Source organism: Sinohyriopsis cumingii, chromosome 3 (assembly GCF_028554795.1).
Source record: "Sinohyriopsis cumingii isolate HCF-2022 chromosome 3, ASM2855479v2, whole genome shotgun sequence".
In the NCBI taxonomy this organism is placed as follows: domain Eukaryota; kingdom Metazoa; phylum Mollusca; class Bivalvia; order Unionida; family Unionidae; genus Sinohyriopsis; species Sinohyriopsis cumingii.
The window spans coordinates 54,825,318-54,848,002 of NC_142963.1; the positions used below are offsets into that span (position 1 = coordinate 54,825,318).

Sequence of the window (22,685 nt, forward strand, 5' to 3'; positions counted from 1 at the left end):
GACAAATCTTACTGCACATATGTATCAATGTTGTAAACCAGATGTAATATGGCGTTTTCCCCATGTTAAAAAAAACAACAGGTTTATCTTTCCCTGAAATTTAATGGGGTTATGACCGAGAGTGATCCAAAAAACTGATCCTATGTATATAACAAAGTAGTGAAATGTGAAACAGAAACGGTTGTGTAAGAACCGACTAATGGAAAATTATATAATGGCAGCTTGCCTGGTTTGTAATCATTATTTTAAGTTGTTTTAGAGCTCATACACATTCAGATAATTTATGGACACTTTGATTCACAGAGAAAAATGTAAGTTTATGCCCCACACTCCTTTTTCTCATAAGAATGGGTGAAGGGAATTAAAAATTGTCTATGAAGTAGAATTTCTTGCTTGAAAGTGTTGCACCTTGGTTTTCAGGTAAATGGACAATGAAACAGAAAATAAAACAAATAGAGCAAACTGTCAATGCAGAAAAGACAAATTATCAATTGAGAAGAAAGATATATAGTCATTTGATTCAACAAAATTGGAGGTGGGGGTAAAAGGCTCCTTGCTGAAAAATCTAATGTCCGAAAGGCACAGACAAACCTCCTAGTCAGAGATAAGGGAAATATTCTGCAGAAAAAGAAAATTAGAATGGACACAGAAAGACAGTTCCTGCCAGATGTTTGTACCCAGATATGAATGACAAGGTTTTATTATGGTCTTGCACCATGCCACATGTCATGAAAATTCCTTTTTTTGGCCAAATGATTTAAAAAAAGGCAATAATTTTATTAGACTTTACTTTAAGTAACAGGTCGATACAGTCACACATACTATCGAAAGCTCAGTCCTTAGGTGACACATAATGTATAGTATTATTACAACATTTGTAGGAATACACCGACGCTTATTCAAAATAATTTTAAATGAAAATAGTAAGAGTTTCTATGACATGCACATCATTTTTAAATGAAAACATCAAATGTTTCAGAACTCCATAGGTAATTATTACTTGAAAGTGTGGTCCCCCCTCTAAAAAGACAAATTTCCTGCTGCAAAAGTGGTGGTCTTGAAAGACAAAGATGAAGTAAATACAACCTATTTTTGGCCCTCTTTCATGAAGTATCGAAGACCAGACACTTAAAAAAAAAAATTCTAGTACTTGAGTGACCTAATTGCCAATCAAGTCTCACAGACCTAAACCCTTCCAATCTTTAATGAATTCTTCATCATTCCACATTTGCATTTTCTTTAAACAATAACTGAGATGGAAGCAACACTGTAAACACAGCACCAGACCTAATCGAGTTAACTAGGTCTGTCACAACATTAAGTTATTCAAAGATATTGAGGAGGAAACTGACAGCCAAACTGGAAATGAACATGTAATGAAAGGAAATTAAGGCTGTCATTTCATAATTCACAAGTGGAAATCATGGTCCTTATGTATTTCAAGTGAATGTTTAATTACCCCAACTACTGAAAACATGCATAATGCAGACAGCAAGCGCCAATGATACCCAGATGAGATCAATTACAACTGGAATTTCAATTGTCAGCCTTCTTCATAAATTGTTTGTACAACTCAAGGCAATTGTACATCAATTACAAGATCACACAACTAAAGAAATCTTGGGAACTAAAATAAAACTATCTCAGCATCTAGTTCTCTTTTAGGATATCTTTAATTAATATTAGTGTAATAGTCAAGTATTCCACTATTTGTACACTCCCAAAACATGTGTTGTTTTATCTCAATGACATTAAGATATATGTATTTAACGATGAGTGTGAAATCGGATACAAGTCTTCATGGTGCTTAGCTTCAGAAAGTTTGTTACAGTTCAGAGCTTTTAAACATTCCAAGAAAACGCAAGGTTTGATTTAAACTTTTCAACCTAAATTTAGTCTGCTTTAAGTCTGACTTCCAACTGATAGTACAAAAAATATCCATACACTTTTTGTCCACTATGTTGAACCCCATTCCACGCACAACCTGTCTCTTGCCAAAACTTCTTAACCTGTTGTGTATGTCAACAAACTAGCCCCAATCAATCTCCAATGTTTTAAAGGGTTTATCTTGAATGTGTATGTTGTGTGATGCACATTTATGCATATATACACAGACACAGACAAAAATAAACAATTCCCACTTTTTCTTCAAAATTTATCAAGGGAACTAGCATAGAATTCATGTGACACAAATGTAAAAAATCCCCAGAAATTGACCAACTATATATCAATAATAATAAATAAGTCTCAACATAAAAAAATAACACAGACCCCAATCTGCAGTCACATAATGCTCTGGCAGATTTGGGTATTTGTTGTATTTCTACTGATTACTCCAAATAAACGACATAATCCAAGATATATCAGTGCATTATGTGATGGCAGATCTTGGTTTATGCAATTTACAGCTGGATCCAATTTATCAGCATGTATATACAGTAAAAGCAAAAACCTGTCCAGTTATACCTGCAGGAGGACATGATAACACTTAATGCAATGAATTATTCAAATGAATTTCTATTTTTGATAATATCATTACTGTACTGATACTGTTGTGATCAAGTTCAGCACTGTTTAATCTGTTGTTACACATGCCATAGGTATTGGGCCAATGGGATAACTCTGCTCAATAATGAGTACCTAACACTACCCACTGGAAAACAGACTGGTTTATTATACAGACTGGTTCATGAAGCATGTTGGGCTTAGAAATCCAAACATGAATGGCATCTGCATGAGAAAGATGAAAGAGGTCCTATCAGTTTATAAAAGTCTGAGGATTCAGTTTCTTCTTCCTTAAAAACATATGCAGGCAAATTACTTGTAGGTACATCCAAATAATAGCAGTTTTAATTTTACATACCCACAGCAATTATCTTCAAAGACCTAAGTTACAAATATTGATAATCTTCCTTGAAACATGTCTAAAGATTTTTTTTCTTCAATTTCTAACCACATGCTGCCTTTATACAGGCACTGATTCCTGGAAAATATATATATATATATATATATATATATATATATATATATATATATATATATATATATATATATATTCAAAAACATATATAAAACTTAGTGTCCAAATTCAAGGAGTGGTATTACATCTAACATGATTCAGGAAGTAGTCTGATATTTTAAAGTGCAGATCATAGTTTCACTAACATACACTAAATGGCTTCTTTGGGAACTTCAGGTTTTACTCCTTTAAAACATACCTCATTAAATACATACTATGTACTTGAACATCTAACAGAGTAATTTACATCTTGCATAAACATAGCAATTCAACTCAGTTTGCATCTCTTGAGAAAAAAGAAAAATGTTTATAAATATCAATCCACTTTCTTTCAACTTTGTTATATGGCTAGCATTAATTAAAACTGAAGGAACTGCATTTCTAACTTAAGATCAGTAAAGACTACCAGGATTGATTTCACAGCCCAATCAAACCAAAGCCATTAAGTAACACCCCAATTTTAAGAGATAAATTCCTTTCAAGTTTGAAGAAATGAAATGTGTGCAGCTACGTGCGTCATGCGTGGTCCGACCATGCTGGTGCACATCTGTCGGCCCATGTAGTAATTGTAACAAACATCAGTTTTGACAAAAGACATCATCAATTGTAATTTCAATATATTTCACTGAAAAATATTTCATATTAACCTTTGTGTATGGCATATCTCTGATTGGCATTGACCCAGACCTGCTGGTGCATGATGAACCAGTACATCAGGGTACATACTTTTCGTTTTGAAATCATTATCAGAACTAACAGTGTAGACCATGATCTGCCAGTGCATTATGTCATTCACAACTGGCCTCAAATAACATTTGGGAACAATGGTAATTATGTAGTACTGTTCTGATTCAACTGCACTGACCCAGATCTGATAGAGCATGCTATGTAATATACCATATATACTCACTTCTAAGTCAAGTCCAACTGCAAAGTCCAGAGACCCATATCTGCCATTGCATAAGGCACCAGCAGATCTGGGTCTGTGCAGTTTGATAGGAATAAACAGTACAACAAACATTAATGCACCCTGATCTAAAGGTGCATTATGCTATAAAAGATAAGCCTATTTGTTATTTGCAATTTCACTCGACTTATAAGCAAGTATATATGGTAAACTGTTATCTCAGGATCTTATTACTGGTACTTAGTTTCAGATAATCTTGATATCAACAGCTAGAACCGGGAGACAGACTTAAAATTTGCATCAAACTACTATATTTCATTCCCCCCCCTGCCAATTATTTATTTCGCTTCATTAACTTTAGTAAAATTCTCATTTATGTTATTTCTGTGCCAACTGCCTGCCTGCCTGTCGACTGTGTTCCAATAATAAAACAATGCTGATTGTATGCTACTTTCCATTTGAGTTTAAGTTATATTTAAGCCATCAAATGCATGGATACAGTGCTATACAGTGCTATCTGGTAGAGAAACAACAGTCAGAGTAAGTGTCTCATCTAAGCGAAAAAAAGATTCTCATTAAAAACTTCAACAAAGGTGAATGCTGAAGCTTAAAAATACTGGCTTCCTGAAAAGGGTATTGAAGAAAGCTCTCACCTTTATCAACCCTGCTTATATATGTATCACATGAATGATATCCATTTCGAAGTTTTATTTAGAAGCACTTTGGAGATCTGGGATTCATTAAGAGTCAATTAATCAAAATTAAATGCTGTTAAAAATTGCAATTTTCAGCATCCATGGTGATATTGTAGGCAGGTGTTCAAAAGTGAGATAGTATTTCTGTCATTCATTGATTGATTCATTCAAATAAATGTGTGTGTGTGTGTGTGTGTGTGTGTGTGTGTCTCTCTCTCTCTATATATATATATGCAGATATACAGTATATACAATTTTGAACACTGATATAGCTCTCATCATTTTTTAAAAGATATTTAAAAAAATTACCTCTCCAAAGAAGTCTCCAAAGCAATATTTAAAAATAAACTAAGTATTTAACACTTCAATGACATTCATGAAACAGATCACTTCAAAATGTGGGTGGGGGTGGGGGTGGAGACGTAGCTCAATATTTTACCTGATAGTTGGCAGCTAGCTTGCTTTTCCAGCCTGGTGACAGCTCCTCTATTGTCAAACAAAGATTATTGCCACCATCTTGGAATGGGATCTGTTTGGGTTTGTCCAGCAAACGCCCACCTAGTCTTCTTTCCATTTGAATCACACCCTGAAAGTTTTAGGGTACAAAATATTTCATCAACTAACAGAGTGTTGTTTTTTAGATTTCATTACAATGAGATATAAAAAAGGCACTGCCTTCATGATTACAATAAAAGATTAAGGGTTACAAGTTTTTTTAATAAAACTAAAGGAGCTGGTTACAGTGGAAAAATCAACAAGGTTAAAATTTTGGGTCACAAGTTTATGTACCGTAACTAATGGAATCCATCATATGCATGGTGAATTTATGGAAATCCCACCTGATGGACAGAATTTGTGGGTAGGAATGAGTCTTCGCCAATTCCACAGAATCTAATCCCAATGGCATGATTTCCTTGTCACACACTAATGGTATGATTTCCCCGTCAAACACCAAATGGTACGATTTCCTTGTCACACACCAATGGTATGATTTCATTGTCACACACCCCTGGTATGATTTCCCTGTCACAAACTAAAGGTATGATTTTCTTGAGACACATCATTGGTATGATTTCCCTGTCACACACAAATGGTATAATTTCCCTGTCACACACCAATGTTACGATTTCCCTGTCACAAACTAACAGAATGATTTCCCTGTCACAAACCAATGCACTTAAATAGATTATTCTTCTCAAACTTCTAATCTTAAAAGGTTGGTGGAAAAAGGATTGCAACAGGAAGAAAGAAAGAAGGAAATAGTACTTCCTACCAGTATCATATCATTATATAGATCATAAAAGTTTACAACAACAAAAAATTGTAAACAAGTATTTTTTTCTTAACTAAAACATTTGTCTTTTATATTTTAACTATGCTAGTTTTCATACACAGATGACATCATTATAGTGTCATCAAGTGCACTTCTGTGAGACATCATGTATATATAGGCAGACAGTGTTACCTACACCAGAATGAAACATCAAAAGTGCCATGTTTACAGGTTACATGTAATGTACCACTCCTTCCTTTTATCAGGGCAACAACATCTTCCGATTTTGCAACAATGATGTTATGGATTTGTGGAGAAATGTTCAATTTACAGATTTTCTTGCTGGTTGTTTATTTCTTTTAACTTTTCTGTGATCTCTGATGAATAACAAAATGTTAATTTTGTAAGGAGTGAAAATGATTTAGTTTTAAAATAATATAATCAATTTTCCAAGCGTTCTGAGTAATTTCAGATGCAAAAGGCTGGAAACATACCATTCTGAGACTATTCGACTTTTACTTTTCAAAGCGACAAGCCAAAGGCATAGTCCTGCCGTCAATACTGTGAGATGGTTACAATCCCAGATTAGTCAAAGTCCTATTAAACACATAAGTGACCTAATTTTAAGTTTTACTGACTATGTAAAGTCACCAAAACATGGAAGTAAAACTGGAATTTTGACTCTTTTCAATCTTTAACAATAGAATTTACTAATATTGGAGCCAACCTCAAATTCAAGTACTTCCAATGAAACCAAATTTGAGCACTTTCATGGAAACCACTAAAACTCGTGTACTTTTCAAGACTGTGCAAATGACATTTTCTGTCTTCATTTTCATGACATCTGCATGACTTAAAACTGTACTATAATCAGGAAACTGTTCTTTTCAATATCTAAACATATAAATTGTACGCCCAAAGCGATGATTATTTTTGTTGCTTATAATGGCACTTTAAATACATTACTAGCTACATCAAGAATCAAGTGGAGGACACCGGAGTAAAGTATGTTCCCGAAGCTGTCACTTTATAAGCTTGGGGGCAGGTGGGTTGAAAACATGGGGAATTTCTATTTCGGCTTGTTATGCTTTTAACACTTGTGGATCCAGTTATGGCAATATTATTTAATGGGATACATTATTGAGAATCACTCTAAGGCCACTACATTACTAAAATTTCTCCGCTACTACAATTTTTGCTATAAGGTGTGTGTAAGTTCGTTGTCATTTTATAAAGTTTTGTGGATTTTTCATCTCATTCTTGTGCTCACCGTGTCATGAACTATGATGTGTTATATCTGTTGTTATTAAATTTTGACGAATTAATATAGATACACATTTACACCCTCCTTCTTGTAGATAAGCTCAATAGAGTACCTGACTAAAAACCAACATGAGATGAAGAAAACATACAAAAATGAAGTACATTGTAAATGAAAATTATTTACAGCAAGAACACTGTGTGAACAGAAACTTATCTGATAGAATAAATGGAAAAGTTTGAAAATACTAACTTCTAGTGCATCATGCGTGTCCTCAACCACATAAACTCTAATGCTGTAATCCATAGACGGGGGTACTGCTGGTGCAAATGCTGCAAGCCGCAGAATTTTTATGGCCCTCCCAGCGCTGGCAGCCTCTCCGATAAGGGCAAACCTATGTAAATGCTCCGTCATGATGTGACAGTTTGTGGGATCAAGCTGTGTGTATATGGGTGTATTTATTGTCTCCTGGCCAAGCGTCACTGTCCTCTGCAACAGACACAGCAAATAAGAATCAATGTGGACAACAATTTTAAATTAACTTTTTGAAAAGTTTTTTTTTTAAATAAAAAATATACTCTTATTGCACCAGTATAAGAAGTCTCAAAAATGTATTCCCTACACCATGGATCCAAATATACATTTTTATCACGTGATTTATAAATCTGATAAAACAATACACACAGAACTTCCGGTGTTGAGTGCCAAAACATTAGTTAACATCTTCATTGACTTCAAGTCTAATCAGAAGGAATTCTGACATCTTTTTGCCCTGAAAGCTGCAAAGATTATCTGCTTATAAATAGGAATGCTTTGTGAAGTTGACAAGTGTTAACTCACTGTATAATTTTTAGGAGACTTTTGGATCAGCTAATAGTGTTGTTTTGCTCAGATAATTTTATTCATATGGTAATGTTTGAGTAATAAACAAGACATACAATAATTGAACATGTTACCATTTTCCAGTCATAAAGAAAAACACACACACACACACACACAGTATGTATATGTATGTATATGTATGTATATATATGTATATATATATGTGTATATATCTATATATATATATATATATAATTTAGTGCTATTAAAACAGAGGTTAAGTGTCTCTACAATGTTTACATTTATAATTAGCTGCAATTTTTGCTGTGTCAAACGCCGGTACATTCATCACGTCATAATAAATTGCAAACTTTGTTCCAGTCCATCAATATGTATGGAACCAGTCTTAGAAGAATTATAATGCAAAAATGGTTTTGTAAAACCTCACTGAGACAATCAAATGTTTATTACTCAAATATTACTATATGAATGAAATTACCTGGAAAAATGCCAGTAATAGCTAGCCTTGTATATACAGTGGAACCCCGCTATAACGCGATGATCGGGGTCCATAAAATCGGATTGCGTTAAAAGCAGGGTCGCGTTAATGCGGGGTTTTACAATATTTAACTTTTTTTCCGAGAACATATACGTGTATACATGTACAATGATCAAAAGTCGGCTTATCATCAGATGAATATTAACTGGAATGCATTAATTAAGATATATTCAAAATAATCGATGGCTAATATATTTATAGGTTATTACTGTGCATTAAAAACATTTACTAATTTTTATTTGTTTGAACGATAATACAGATTGACCGATAATACCAGACTATCGCTATATCATGAAAAGTGTATCAACACCGTATGCTACCATGCCGTCGTGGCATGCAGTTCATCCATAATGGATGTAATTTCATTGAAAATTGTACAGATTTAAAATATTCAATAATTTTGTAATAGTCTGAATTCGTCATGTAAAATATAGGATGAACAAAATATTGAAACCATTTACTTGTCGTCTGATATCGTACGGTCATTGCATGCAGCTATTCCCGGGTCTACATACGGTGTCTGTACAAATTTCATACCGCTAAAATTTTATCATATGCGACAACTGCAAGAATAATTAACAATCAACGCATGATTTCAGCGTGCAAATAACTTTTATTTCAGATTTTGTGAACATCAAAAGAAACATGTGAAAACTGCTAAATTAATCGTTGCGCAAAGTGCAAAGTCAGTGTGGTTCCAAATTTAAATTTCATCATTTCTTGAAAAATATATCCAATGACGTTTGCTTCTTTGCCGCGAACTTTTGGGTTCTAGCAAAGTCAAGAATGTTTCTTAATTGAAGGACTTTGACGCTGTCAACATCTTGTGTTTCCAGCCATCTTAAACTTGCTTCTAAATGTACTACTGCTTCAGACACTTTTGGTGGGGGAGTTGGGGTGCCATCGTCATCGTTTTCATTATCGTCACTGGTTTCAGGTTCTGATTGTGCAGCTTCATTCTTCCTGCTGACATTTGTAACAATTTCGTCATCTGATATGTGTTCGTATATAGGGCAGATGTCATCTACTGAATACCAGTTAAGGATATCATGATGACTGTGCTCGTATTTTTTGAGTGCTTCTTCTGCTAAACGTACGTCGTCTTCAGTGAATCCTGTAAATTCAAGCTCATCGTCACTATCATTTTGTGTCGAGGGCGTAAAAGCTGGCCCAAGACCCTTTATCCAGCATCGTTCAATGCAGCGTGCAGTGATAGCATCCCAGGCTTTACCTCCATGGTGACATACTTCTTTTAAGTTGAGTAATGCCAATGATGTGTCGACGGATGCGTTATTATCTGCTACCATTCCCTTTATCATTTCACGGCGATAATTTTGTTTAAATACGGAAATTATGCCTTGGTCAAGTGGTTGGATTTCTGACGTAGTGTTTTTCGGGAGGTACGAAACTTTGATCTTGCCATCACTGCTGACAAGATTTTCTGCTGGGGGGTGGGCAGGGCAATTATCCAGCAGGAGGAGAGCTTTTTCCTCCAGCTTGAGTTTTCGTAAAGGAGCCCGAACATCTGGAACGAATGTTTTGTGAAACCAGTCGTCAAATATGGAGCTATTCATCCAAGCATTCTTGCTGCTAGTGTACTGAAATGAAGTGCCTTCATATTTACATGATGAAAACATCTGGGAGCTTTCGATTTTCCAATCATCAGAGGTCTGACTTTGTGGCTGCCAGACTTGTTAACACAAAATAAGAGAGTCACTCTGTCCTTCCTCTTCTTGAAACCTTCTCGTTTGTGACTGTCAGTCTTGGTTGCAAGGGTGCGATCGGTAACATTTTATAACATAAACCAGTCTCATCGCAGTTGTAAACTTGGTCGGCTGTGTAGCAACCGTCCTCCAGCAACTTTTTAAGCCCAATCGGGTAGGAATTGGCAGCCTCTTTGTCAGCGGAGCGGATTTCCCCAGACACAAGAACTTGGCTGATAGTGTGCCTTTTCTTGAATCTGTCTAGCCAGCCATTACTCGCCTTAAATTTGGAATCATCTCCATTGATACGGCGATCAAATTTCTCTGCTTGGGCTTTCAGAATTGGGCCAGAAATTGGAACACGTTCTGAGTGAGCTTGTACAAACCATTGGTACAAAGCTGAATCTAGGACATTGTCATTAGCTAACTTAACCCTTTTACGCTGTAAACCAGTTTCCTCTTCAAGAATGTTGGGTAGACTATGGAGCTTTCCTTCATCTGTTTTCCACCCTCGCAAAGTGGACTCGCCGATTCCTAGATCTCTGGCAAGCTGAGTTTGTTGTTTGCCCTTCTTTAGTTGATCTAGGGCATACAGTTTCTCTTTAGCAGAAAACGACTTGCGTTTTTGAACTTGCTTTTCCATAACAGTAAAATATTTTTTTATATAAGCAAACAACGTACACAGATAAAGCTCAATAACTAAGTAATGAAGGCCTGCAATGGTTACGAATCACTTTTTATATAAAACAAAATTAAGCTGAACGGATGTACAATTTCATACCCTTTTAATTTACAGATAATAAAGTGGATATTATTTACTTTCAACTGTTTGTTGTTTGATCACACCGCCAAGCACAGCATACATGTTGGCGGCTTTCGTCCTTTGATGTTTATTAAATTGTGCGACTCTTGTATCAACCACAGCTTTGTCTGCTGCTTGGCTGTGATTGCAGTTAAGTAAGAAGCCCATGTCGGCTATTGTTTGAGCAACGACTGTATACAGAATTCATGGAAGACAATCACAAAGACGATTTACTGGCTTTACTCATGGATCCGTAATAAGTAACACTTCCGATAATGTTTACTTCGGCTTAACAATTCAAAAACCTAATGAAACCAGTTTTCTCTTCTAGAGTAGAATACGGAGCTTCACCACAACCTGTTCAAATTGATAAATTTCAGAAGCCAAGCGTTGTACACACTATTTCTCGTACGTTATATATATCGTATTATTTTAGAATTCATACACAATCACTTCTCCAAAATCACTTAAAGAACCTGGATAAATTGTTAAGTTCCAATCGTTTATTATTAAAAGTCATACGCGAATTCTTCCACCAAATTATAATAAACGTTTTACACACTATTTCTCGTACGTTAAACAAATATTTTCACCGTCCGATAAAAATACACGTAAATGAATTTCAAATTTCAGGAACCATGCCACGATCATATTATTTTAAAAGTCACAACTAATCTCATGCCCAAAATGAAGTTAATTTCTTGTTTTGTTTTTTTTACTTTTCTCCAAATTTTTTTCTCCATGTGTGAATGAATATACGAAATTTCGGGAGCCATGCTACGACCGCGTTATATCCGAATTCGCGTTATGGCGGGGCGCGTTATAGCGGGTTTCCACTGTAATATAATCAATATTAACGTCTTGTAGTAAAAATTTAAGACCTCAGATAAATGAAGATGATGTACAATGAATTACAATGCCTTGATAATGGCCATCTTAAGCATCCAGGATTACCTGAATGTGCCTTATTAAATTTGAGACAATGCACAATTACAGGCATTCAAGCAACCTTTTGGTAAAACGTACGGCTATATTTTTTTTACAAACGAGGAGAAAGTAGGGATAAAATGGGGAGTTGTGATTTTAAAAACTAGGAAAATGAAGGGATAAAGTAGGGTTATATTATTTTTAAAAATGGGGAAAAAGTAGGAATGAAGTTGGGCTGTATTTTGAAAAGTTGGGAAAAAGAAAAAAAATGGAAAATCATAAAGAAAAGAAGGGCAGAATCAGATTATCAGATGACCTACTTTTATAGTTGAACCAATTGTATCTCTACTTAAAATATGCTCCTCAAGGCTAAAATACTTTTTTTCCCCCAAGAATAAACTTGTTCCACCCTGCAGTTCGGATGTTGTAATGTGATGTGATTTGGATTTTTAGCGTAGCTTTAACAATTTTTCAGTCATATCACTACGATGTCTGCAATATGGCAGTTTTTAGTTATGTCTTGCAATGGTACATCATGCCACAGACATGCAGCATGATATCCCACCCAATCACATTATCCTGACACCAGGCCAACCGGTCCTAACACTAACCTCTTAATGCTGAGCGCCAAGCAAGGCAGATGTTAGTACCATTTTTGTAAGTCTTTGGTATGACTTGGCCGGGGATCGAACCCATGACCTCCAGCATGTGAGGCAGACTTAAGATAGCATAAATTACTCAGATTAAAGACCCACAAAGGATAAAAGAATATGTCCCGGGGGGGGGAGGAAGAAGAGCAAAATGGGGAGGAGGAGGACCGATTTGAAGAAAAGTAAGAAACCCAAATAAAAAACGGGAAAGTTGGGAATGTAAAAGAAAAGGTAGGGAGCCTAATGAAAAAGTAAGGAAAAGTTGGGAATGTATACAGAAAAGTAAGGAGCCAAATGAAGAAAACACACAAAGAGCTGGGAAAGTTGGGAATGTATGGGGAAAAGTTGGAAGCCCAATGAAAAAATGGGGTAGAGCTGGGATCATATGGTCGTATGGGGAAACATTGTGCCACTTCAAAGCCAGCAATTATTTACTTTTCTTTAAGACCCACCAAAATCATTTAAACCTTTTTTCCCCCCCTTTTTAATCTTCAGTGACCTTACCTGCCACTGAGGGGGCTCCTCCAGGGGTGTGTCACTGGTACAGACAATCAGTTTCCAGCCTCCTTGCCTCATGCTAGCACAATGGTCAAATGACAGGATGGCTGGTTTCATCAGCACCATGCAGAATGGACCACACAACACAACTGGACTCAAAATTGTCTGTTTATCTGTTGGGAACATAAAGAAAAAAATCAGTCCAATCTTGTAAATTCAATCAAAATCAGACTACATATATAGACTGCTGACCAGGTGTATCACATGCAATGTGTGAATCATTACATAATCACACCTGAAGTTATAAGCTTGTCAAACTCTGAAGCTGCTTGGTTCACTGATGTTTAGACACCTTTCTTCATGTAACATATACAAATTTAACTTCATATAGTGGCATTCATTAGAAAGATGATATGCCATCCCACAATGCACAAACAGGCACTCATCAGGATTACAGATTTTAATGGCTGTCTTAAGTAAAATATTGACAATTTACCTTTAACAAATGCAAAGCTGGTGAAAGATATATTTATTATGAAAAAATAATGAAAGAACAAATGTTATGTGAAACCCTTCATCTTGTCAGTATGTCATATAATTCTCATATTTCACCAGTATGTCTGTATAATCCTTGTATCTCACATGTCAGTATAACCCTTATATCCAACACATGCCAGTAAAATCCTTGTATCTCACCTGCATGTCAGTATAATCCTTGTATCTCACATGCATGTCAGTAATATCTTTGTCTCTAACCTGCATGTTAGTATAATCCTTGTATCTCACCAGTATGTCAACCTTTGTATCATACCTACATGTCAGTGTAACCCTTGTATCTCACCAGTATGTCAACCTTTGTATCGTACCTACATGTCAGTGTAACCCTTGTATCTCACCAGTATGTCAACCTTTGTATCTTACCTGCATGTCAGTGTAACCCTTGTATCTCAGCAGTATGTCCACATAACCCTTGTATCTCACCTGCATGGCAGTATTTCTCTTCTATCTGACTTTCATAAACTTTTTCATGCAACTTTAATGTTGTCAATCACAATGAAACAAGATTTTTTGCGCAAGTATGAGGCATAGGCCTGAGAGGAACTCCTTCACACATCAATTAATAAACTTCAGACTTAAAAAACATTAGCCCAAAGTTTCAGCTGAATGCAGCAAACGAAGATACATAACTTTCAAAAATGAATTGTTCACAATGATGAAATATGCTTCCTTTCTACTCCAGCCTGCAAGGCAGGCATGAGACAACTCTCGACATATCAGTGTTTAAATTTCAGTCTTATGAAAATATACCAAAAGTTTCAGTTGAATGTAGCAGGATAAGATATGCAACTTAAAAATCTGAACACAAAACATAACCTTGTTCACCATGATGCAACAAACTTTCTGTTTAAACTGGTTAGACTGGCAAGATTGGAACCCAGAAAAGCATGGCATAAGGTTAGGCCGACAAGATTGGAACCCAGAAAAAGATGGCATACGGTTAGGCTGACAAGACTGGAACCCAGAAAATCATGCATAAGGTTAGGCTGACAAGACTGGAATCTAGAAAATCATGGCATAATAGACCTGCCAACCCTCATGATTTTGCCTTAAGTCTTACAAAAATTACCCGTAAAATATGAACTTAAGGCATACAAGCAAAAACAACAGAAAAATGATTGTTGCTGAAAAATCTGGATAACGAGTTTTATATTAGAATTAGCAAGCCAGTGAGGCCACATGACAAACCTAGCTGCCATTTCTCATACTCGAAATTTACGAGCTCTTTGTCTGCATCTACTTCACTAAGTCATCTGAATTTGATAATTTATCAAAACTAATTGCTGCCTACATCAAGATCAGAGCCTTTACCTAAGTTACTGAAGCTTTCATAGTTTCTAATTGTGAAAACTCGTTAGTACTGAAAAAAATCCGCAACCTCCATTTTTGAGAGTTGAGAATACAATCAACTTACTTTAAATAGCAGATTTCGACCAGAGCATAAATAGGGATTACGTGATCTGACATATTGGTCATTCACAGCAATGAATGTAGTATCTAATAGGGGTTTTTCCCCGAAGGTGGCACTACGAAAACCCACTCAAAACAGCTTATGTTTACAGGTGTCAAAAGGTGCTTGTATGCGAATTCGGTAGATGATTCCAAAGGTGCTTGTATGGCATCGGGTAGAGGTGTCCAAAGACACTTGTACGTGAAAGGAGTAGAGGCGTCCAAAGGCACTTGCATGAGGTAAAGGGTTGAAGAATTTGTTTTCAAAATGGCATCCAGCAAGTGATACATGTTTAAGATGAAATGGAAAATAAGCCTCTTGAAAAGTGTTAATAATCAACACAGAAGAATGAAAAGGAACATTCAGATTTTTGTGAATGAAAGATGGAAACAGACACAATTACGTTTATTGGACATCACGTGCCAATCTGAGTATGTCTTGTGGTAGGAGATATGACTGCCTTCGTTATATGAAATGGAAAAAGAATTTCCAAGAATTACATCAAGATGAGAGATAGCACCAAGCCATTGAGTTGCATTGGGTTTGGAACAAAAGTCTGTGCAACTGTACTAGTAATTAATGTCTACACATACTTTACAACTTTTAATTATGTTTTCCAGCTTTACAATAGGTGTTATTGATATTTTGTTACACCTTACTGAAAACTGGTCAGTCTTACGGAGAAAAAAAACCAGCTGCCTTACTGAGATGGACTCCTCAGGGATGGGAGTTCTGGCTTAAGGTAAGACTGACTACTAAATTTCACCATGCGTACACATGAGATGTAACTAAAAAAGTGGGGGCCCCGAGTGGCTGAGTGGTCTAATGCGCTCTCCGTTACGGATCACTGCCATCTCACCTCTGTCTGCGTAGGTTCGAGTCTCGGATTCGGCCAATGTGGATATGTAAGAAAGCTTGCCAGTAGCTTCTCGAGGGTTGGTGGTTCTTTCCGGGGTTTTCCCGGGTTCTTCCTCCACCATTAATACTGGCCGCCATGTACAGCCTATCGTGTGCTGAAAAATGGCGTTGAACCCAACAACAACAACAACAACAACTAAAAAAGTGTTAAGCAGTGCCTAAGAAAAAAATGTTACGCCAATGAACAGGTCCAGTTATATTAGCTTTTAACAATTTGTTAATTTGGACCATAAAGTACAACAACAATGTAAATCTGACAGTCTCTTGCAGAACTAAACATTGGGGGGGGGGTCTGAACAGAGGAGGGATGTAATAACGAAGTAAAGGCATGGCTTGAAAATATGATGTTTAATTTTCATGCATTCTACTGATATTTTGGACACAAATGTTTTCATAAATTGGTGCAAATCTTGCAATTGTGCATCCAAGAACAGACCCTGAATTTGAGCCGATAAATTTCTGTTAAACAGAAATCTGTTATCTTTAAGTGGAATGATTCATGATTTTATCTGTTATGTTTAAATGGAATGATTCATGATTTTACCTTGAAGAGATTACTTTTTTCTCTCCATAGCAGAAGAAGAGAAAAATCTTTTCTCACCATTTGAGAAAATTTACCTGTTAGTTTCGGTCTATCTTTGTCATCACGGCAGACGGCCATGTAGATCTCTTCAGTCTGGCCTTTCTTTATTGCTCCTTCTGGTATGATTAGACTCACACCTACAATAGTAAGAGAAAAATTCTGTTTTACCTCAAATTAAAATTCTCTGACTTTAGACTGGTACCTATCAAATGTATTCTCAGACTTCAGATTGGTGTAATTACAGGTAAAGCTACATTTAAATGCCACAACTCGAATGTTAAAAAGGGACATTTTCTGACAGATGGCTGCTTAATACAGGTTAATTTCCTTGATAATTTAGTTGCAGAGACCTTGTAAATATGACTACTTAAAGCCATTTTTGGAATGTAGTGGCATTTATTAACAGATTTAGAGTACAACAGAGGGAATATATTAACAAAGAAAATGCAGCTAGGGCTAAGAGAATTTGGAAATTATGAAGAAAAAAACATAGATATGTTGATGCCCCAACACTAACTCAGAAAAATGACAATATTTAAGAGAAAATTGATTGCTGGATGTGCAAATGGATAGATGGGTGAAGGGTAAGTGAGCAAGGGTACATTGAATGCTCTTACTGCCATCATGGTAGGACATCAAATAATTGACTTTCTACAGACCGAAATGGTTCAAAATTGGTATAAAAATCATTTAATATGTAAAAAATGTACGATCTGTCTTTTTTTATACAATGATTAATTTAATATAAAAAATATTAGTATGAACACTAAGTATAAGCATAACAAGGAAACACGGTATTATATCGAGCAATAATCATTTCAATCTTTCATGGAGTTGAAAAAATGGCTAATTTATTATAACGTAGGAGTTTTTAACAATTTATACCTGACTCGGGAATAAGCAGGCGACCTCCAGTGTGATTGAATGTACTCCATGTCACTGCATCTGTATCTATGTTGCTAGGCAACTGCACTGACATCATAGACTGCCTGCTGTCCATTAAACTGTCACCAACATCTGAAGGCGGCCGATGGTTGCCATGGTTACAAGACCCAACTGGTGTCACCATCATGGTATTTTTGTCATTTTTAATTGTTAATTTTTCTACTGAAGAGTCTAGATTTTGATTTAATGAAGAATCCATGTTATGTGGTTTACTATTTACTGCATTTGTGCCATATGAAGCCGACATTCTGTTTTCTGCAATTTCAGCATATGTGGGTAATTTGTCTACTGAATTAACATGATTCATGTGATTATTGTTAGGTAAATCCATGGAATTGGATCCCTGAACTGCCACAACCGTTTGGGTTAGATCAGGTGGAACTGACAGCATATCTGGAAATAAAAGAAATACTGGAAAATTTGACATGGGAACATTATAATACAAGATGAAAAAACAATATCTGCCAAGCTGACAAATCTGATAAATTTGTATACAGTATAAAAATTTTTAAATAAAATAAAGTGCCCTGAATAATGGGTTTCAATTCAATCTTTATTATTCAATATTGTGTTGACAGTTTCATCGCTACTAGGGCAAGTTATCCATGTCATTTTTGTATGAAGCATGGTTCGAATCAAGACTTGAAAATATTCACTACTCCTTCCTTTTTGCAATGGTCAGAAGACAAATGTGAAGATACAGCCATAAAAAAAATCTCAACAGTTTTTACAACCAAAGTACACAGGACAAATGATAAAAAATGCAAGATAAATGGAATGGCAAAGTACTACACATGACTGCATACAAAATGTCAAGTAAGAAAAATCTGCAGTCTCCTTATTTACAGAACTGTATGGAGTAAAGGTGATGTTTGCTTATATATACCTAAAACTTTCATCCATCTACTTCAAAATCTTTTCAGCGCTACACTCTGAAAATTATGGCAGCATCATGTCTGCCTGACATTAAGATTTGATAGTGGTTTTAAAAATACTACAGTAACTGTCACATTTCATTTTTGCTTTGTTTGCTGCAGGTAAGACAAATAAAAAGAATGGTAACATCGAAAAAATGATAAGACAAAGAGAAAGAATAACTCGATAAAGGGATCTCACTAAGAAGAAAGACCGATAAAAGAGTTTGTTATTGTCACCTGTCTGTTAATGAATCACTACTGGGACTAAGGACATTAGTCATAAAAGTAAACATACAGGTAACAAGCAATGCATCAAATACTGCTGTTATTTTTGGGCTGTAAATGTCTGTACATAAACACAATCCATCTGTACATTTAGGGTCTTTGTCTCATCCTAATTAAGGCAAAACAAAGTACCATAACTTCTTAAGTCTTTCATACTTCAAGTTTTTTTCTATGAGTGAATCCATTTTTATGATTTTATTGTACAAACTATGTTACAAATTTGGAAGATTGAGATGACAGAGAAAAGAGAAGTATGTGAATATTGTACAGAAGCAAAAACAAGCAAAATAAGTTAACATTTACTGAAAATGTTACTAATACTTCACTGCCTGGCATTTTTTATGCTATTTATTTTGGAATGTCTCTCAGGCTAGTGTATGCAAAAATTAAACAAACTACAAGCCGTTTTCGAACTGAACTTTTTCACAACAATGTCATAACCATGGTCTGTACATTTAAAATTGTACGTAACAATTCTGTACACATAAATTCTAGGGCCCCCGAGTGGCCGAGTGGTCTAAAGCGCTCTTCGTTACGGATCACTGCCATCTCACCTCTGTCTGTGGCAGTTCGAGTCTAAGATTCAACCAATGTGGATATGTGAGAAAGCTTGCCAGTAGCTTCTCGTGGGTCGGTGGTTCTTTCCGGGGTTTTCCCGGGTTCTTCCTCCACCATCAATACTGGCCACCATATATAGCCTATCGTGTGCTGAAAAAATGGCATTAAACCCGACAACAACAACAACATAAATTCTGTATTAAAGATCTGCATCCCTTTGTGAGTGAAAACAATTGGAGAAACAATTGGGACTTGAACTAGAATGACTACTTTTCTTTTATATTCCGTTTGGTGTTTTTTTTTTTTAAAGAATAAATACATAAAAGTTTGTGTCAATTCATTGCGACACCAGTTCACAGATTTTCAATTAAATACTTTGGAATCTTGACTTTAATTCAACATGGTACATCTATGTTAAAGTATACAGTAGGTTTCAGTGCCAGGTGCAACTCTTGTAAGTTTCATTAAAGACCAGTGATATATTTGTCCTTGCCAACAGGATTGTCAAATCTTTGAATATAAATGTTAACTAATATTACAGCTAGGCACCAGTAAAGATTAGAAATCCAGTCCTGGATAATTATGGCTACAGGAAGTATACATGCACTTACTGGTGAAGATTACTGGCCATCTTTCTTGGATGGGAATAAACTAATCATTCCAATTGCAAAGAAAACAAAACAGAATATTAATTAAAAAAAGGTGACTAATTTTGCATTATAAATTTTCCTCAACTGGATTTAAAATGAAGGGAGTACATTTGGATATATATGTAACAATTACATGTATTTAAATTTGAAATAAAGAATGTGGTCAAACTGTTGTAGCATAAAATCTGGGTACTTGTTTTTGTTCTACCGATTATTCCTAACAAATTGCACAGACCCATATCTGCCAGTGCATTATGCAATGCCACATCTGGATCTGTGCAGTTCGCAAGATTGACATGTGTGTGTGTTGTTTTTTTCTATTGTATTTATTTCTTCTATAACAATAGCTTCTGCTATCTGGTGGCATTTAAAAGTAAGGCATCATGCGAGTAATAGCATGAAAAATAAAAATGTCTGTTTTAAGTATCTGAATTTAGTTTACTTTCAAAAGCCACTAAGTAACAATAAACACATATTATTTACTTTTACAGAATGTTTTCCAATGCAGAACACACATATAAAAGTCAAATCAGACAATATATTATATACCAGTGAATGATGCAATGTTGGTTCCTTTATATTTTTACAAATGCAATCAGTACCTCAAAAAAGCTTTCTTTTTCATATTATTTTTTTACACAAAATAAAACAATTTTCGTTTACCAAAAAATTATACAAATTGTTACATGTTCAGTCCTAGGAGAGATGATGTTATATTTTATTTATGTCTGGGATGTTACTATAGTGATAAACCATCCATTTTTCTAAATGACTGATATGAAGTTTGGCTTGCAAGTCAAACTGCAAACAACAAAGATCCTGATCTGCCCTAGCATACTGCACCCACAGATCTGGGTATATGTTGTTTGTTCTACTGATTACTCCTAAAAAAGTAGCATAGACCTAGATTTGCCTGCAGATCTGTCTGTGCAGTTTGCAGTTGGATTTGTATGCAAGTACATACACGCATGTGACAGTGTACCGAGTGAAATTAAATCCAAACAACAGCATAATGTTACTACAATCATGATACAAACACAGCTAAAACAAAGCACTCATATACAAACATTAAAGTGTGATATTTGACAAGGGGTCTTTTTCACACCAAATTTTATATAATAATATGTATATGCATTTAATGCATCATAGCATTGGTGGGGTGTATTGGTATTGGTGTGGTGTGGTTGTGAGAGTTTAAGTTCTAAAGAGAAATACAAAGCAGTGTGGTAAAGCAAATTGTTGCAAGTGTACAGTATTTTGTAATAAATTGTAGGATTGAGTTCTGGCATTAGTTTTGTTACAGGGATACATAAGAAACTGAACCACTATACAATTTTGAAGTAACATTATATAATGAATTTAAAAAAACTTGTATTTGATTACATATTAATATCCTGTACCTTACTGAAATGCTGTCTGCTCACATAATCAGGAAAAAGCATTCTGTACTACTGGTTGCCTAATCAAATTGGCATTAAAAGGCAAAGAAGAAACTATAGCCTGCAGTCATCTGTTTCAAAATGGAAGATTCCATATAATATTTTAAAAACGTTTTGCAACATCACGCCTATCAATGAGAGTGGCAACCCTCACACAGAAGAAATAAGGTGGTATGATGCAAATTGCATGCAAGACCCACCCAACTTGTGCGTACATGTACCTCCAGATGGCTTAAGCTCAACCTGAGCACATCCTCTGTCTATGGAACACGTTCATGTTGAGTGTATCAATTTCTACCCAATGAGGCAAATTTCTTTTATAAGAACTCAATTAAGGAACTTTGTGGATATGTACCACCACAGAAAATCTTAGAGTTTCGGACAGAACGGCAGTTTACAATATTCTGACCTTACCTATTAAGGATTTTATAATTTCTAGTTTTATCTTCTTTTTTCTTTTTTTAAAAGTACATATTACTTAATTATTTGATATATATATTTTATCCTGCAGTACAACATATATACGTCTATTTGGAGGTCTTGTTTTCCTTTTCTCCATTTACGTGTGTGTGTGTGTGTGTGTGTGTGTGTGTGAGAGAGAGACTCACCTGAACCATTCTTGACCTTTTTCTCATCTTCAGAATGTGAATGTCTATGAAGTGCTGAGAAAAAAAAAGTTTGTCAGCCAAGAAAAACATTTTTGTAAGAATCTAGATGCTACATACAAATTTATTGCAAGTATATTGTATATGCAAATCAGCTTTTTTTTTATTTCTACCTTTATTCTCTCTTAAAATTACTCAGGGTAACAGGGCAAAGAAAATGTTCATAGTCTATTTACAAGTAGTCTGTATCCCTATTTAAATACAGTGCATAGGATCTTGCCATGCACACTTACTTAAAATGTGGATGCACAGTGCCAGATCTGTAACCTTATGCACTGGCAGATCAAAGTCTATGTTGTTTAGCTCTTGTGATGTTCCTAAATGCATTGATCCAGATCTGCCAGCACATTATGTGATAGCAGCTCTGGGTCTGTTCAGTTTGCAGTTGTATTTGTAAGCGTGTATATAATGTACTGTATTTACATCACTGCCTCTAATATCAAATTGAGATCTGCATTGTTATCCAACTTAAGTTTCCAGATAAAAGTATATTTATATGGCTTTGACTTCCAAATCTGGTCTGATAAAAACACGTCAGGGTTTGTTGGTGCATATTTTTTTGTAACAGCCCATTTCATTTTCACAAATTAAAGCTATCATA

General features: G+C 35.3%; 1 protein-coding gene across 3 annotated transcripts in view; it reads right to left on the bottom strand.

Annotated features, from left to right (window-relative positions):
* Positions 1–22,685, bottom strand: part of LOC149802885 (netrin receptor UNC5C-like) — a 265,894-nt gene that overhangs the window by 17,624 nt on the left and 225,585 nt on the right. For all 3 annotated transcript variants that reach the window (XM_089952355.1, XM_089952353.1, XM_089952354.1), the window contains 6 exons: positions 22,028–22,081; positions 17,511–17,963; positions 16,661–16,762; positions 13,123–13,289; positions 7,408–7,644; positions 5,061–5,207 (listed from right to left, as the gene is read on the bottom strand). In XM_089952355.1, coding sequence (XP_089808481.1) covers positions 5,061–5,207; positions 7,408–7,644; positions 13,123–13,289; positions 16,661–16,762; positions 17,511–17,963; positions 22,028–22,081 — 1,160 coding nt within the window. The remainder of the gene's footprint in view (positions 1–5,060; positions 5,208–7,407; positions 7,645–13,122; positions 13,290–16,660; positions 16,763–17,510; positions 17,964–22,027; positions 22,082–22,685) is intronic.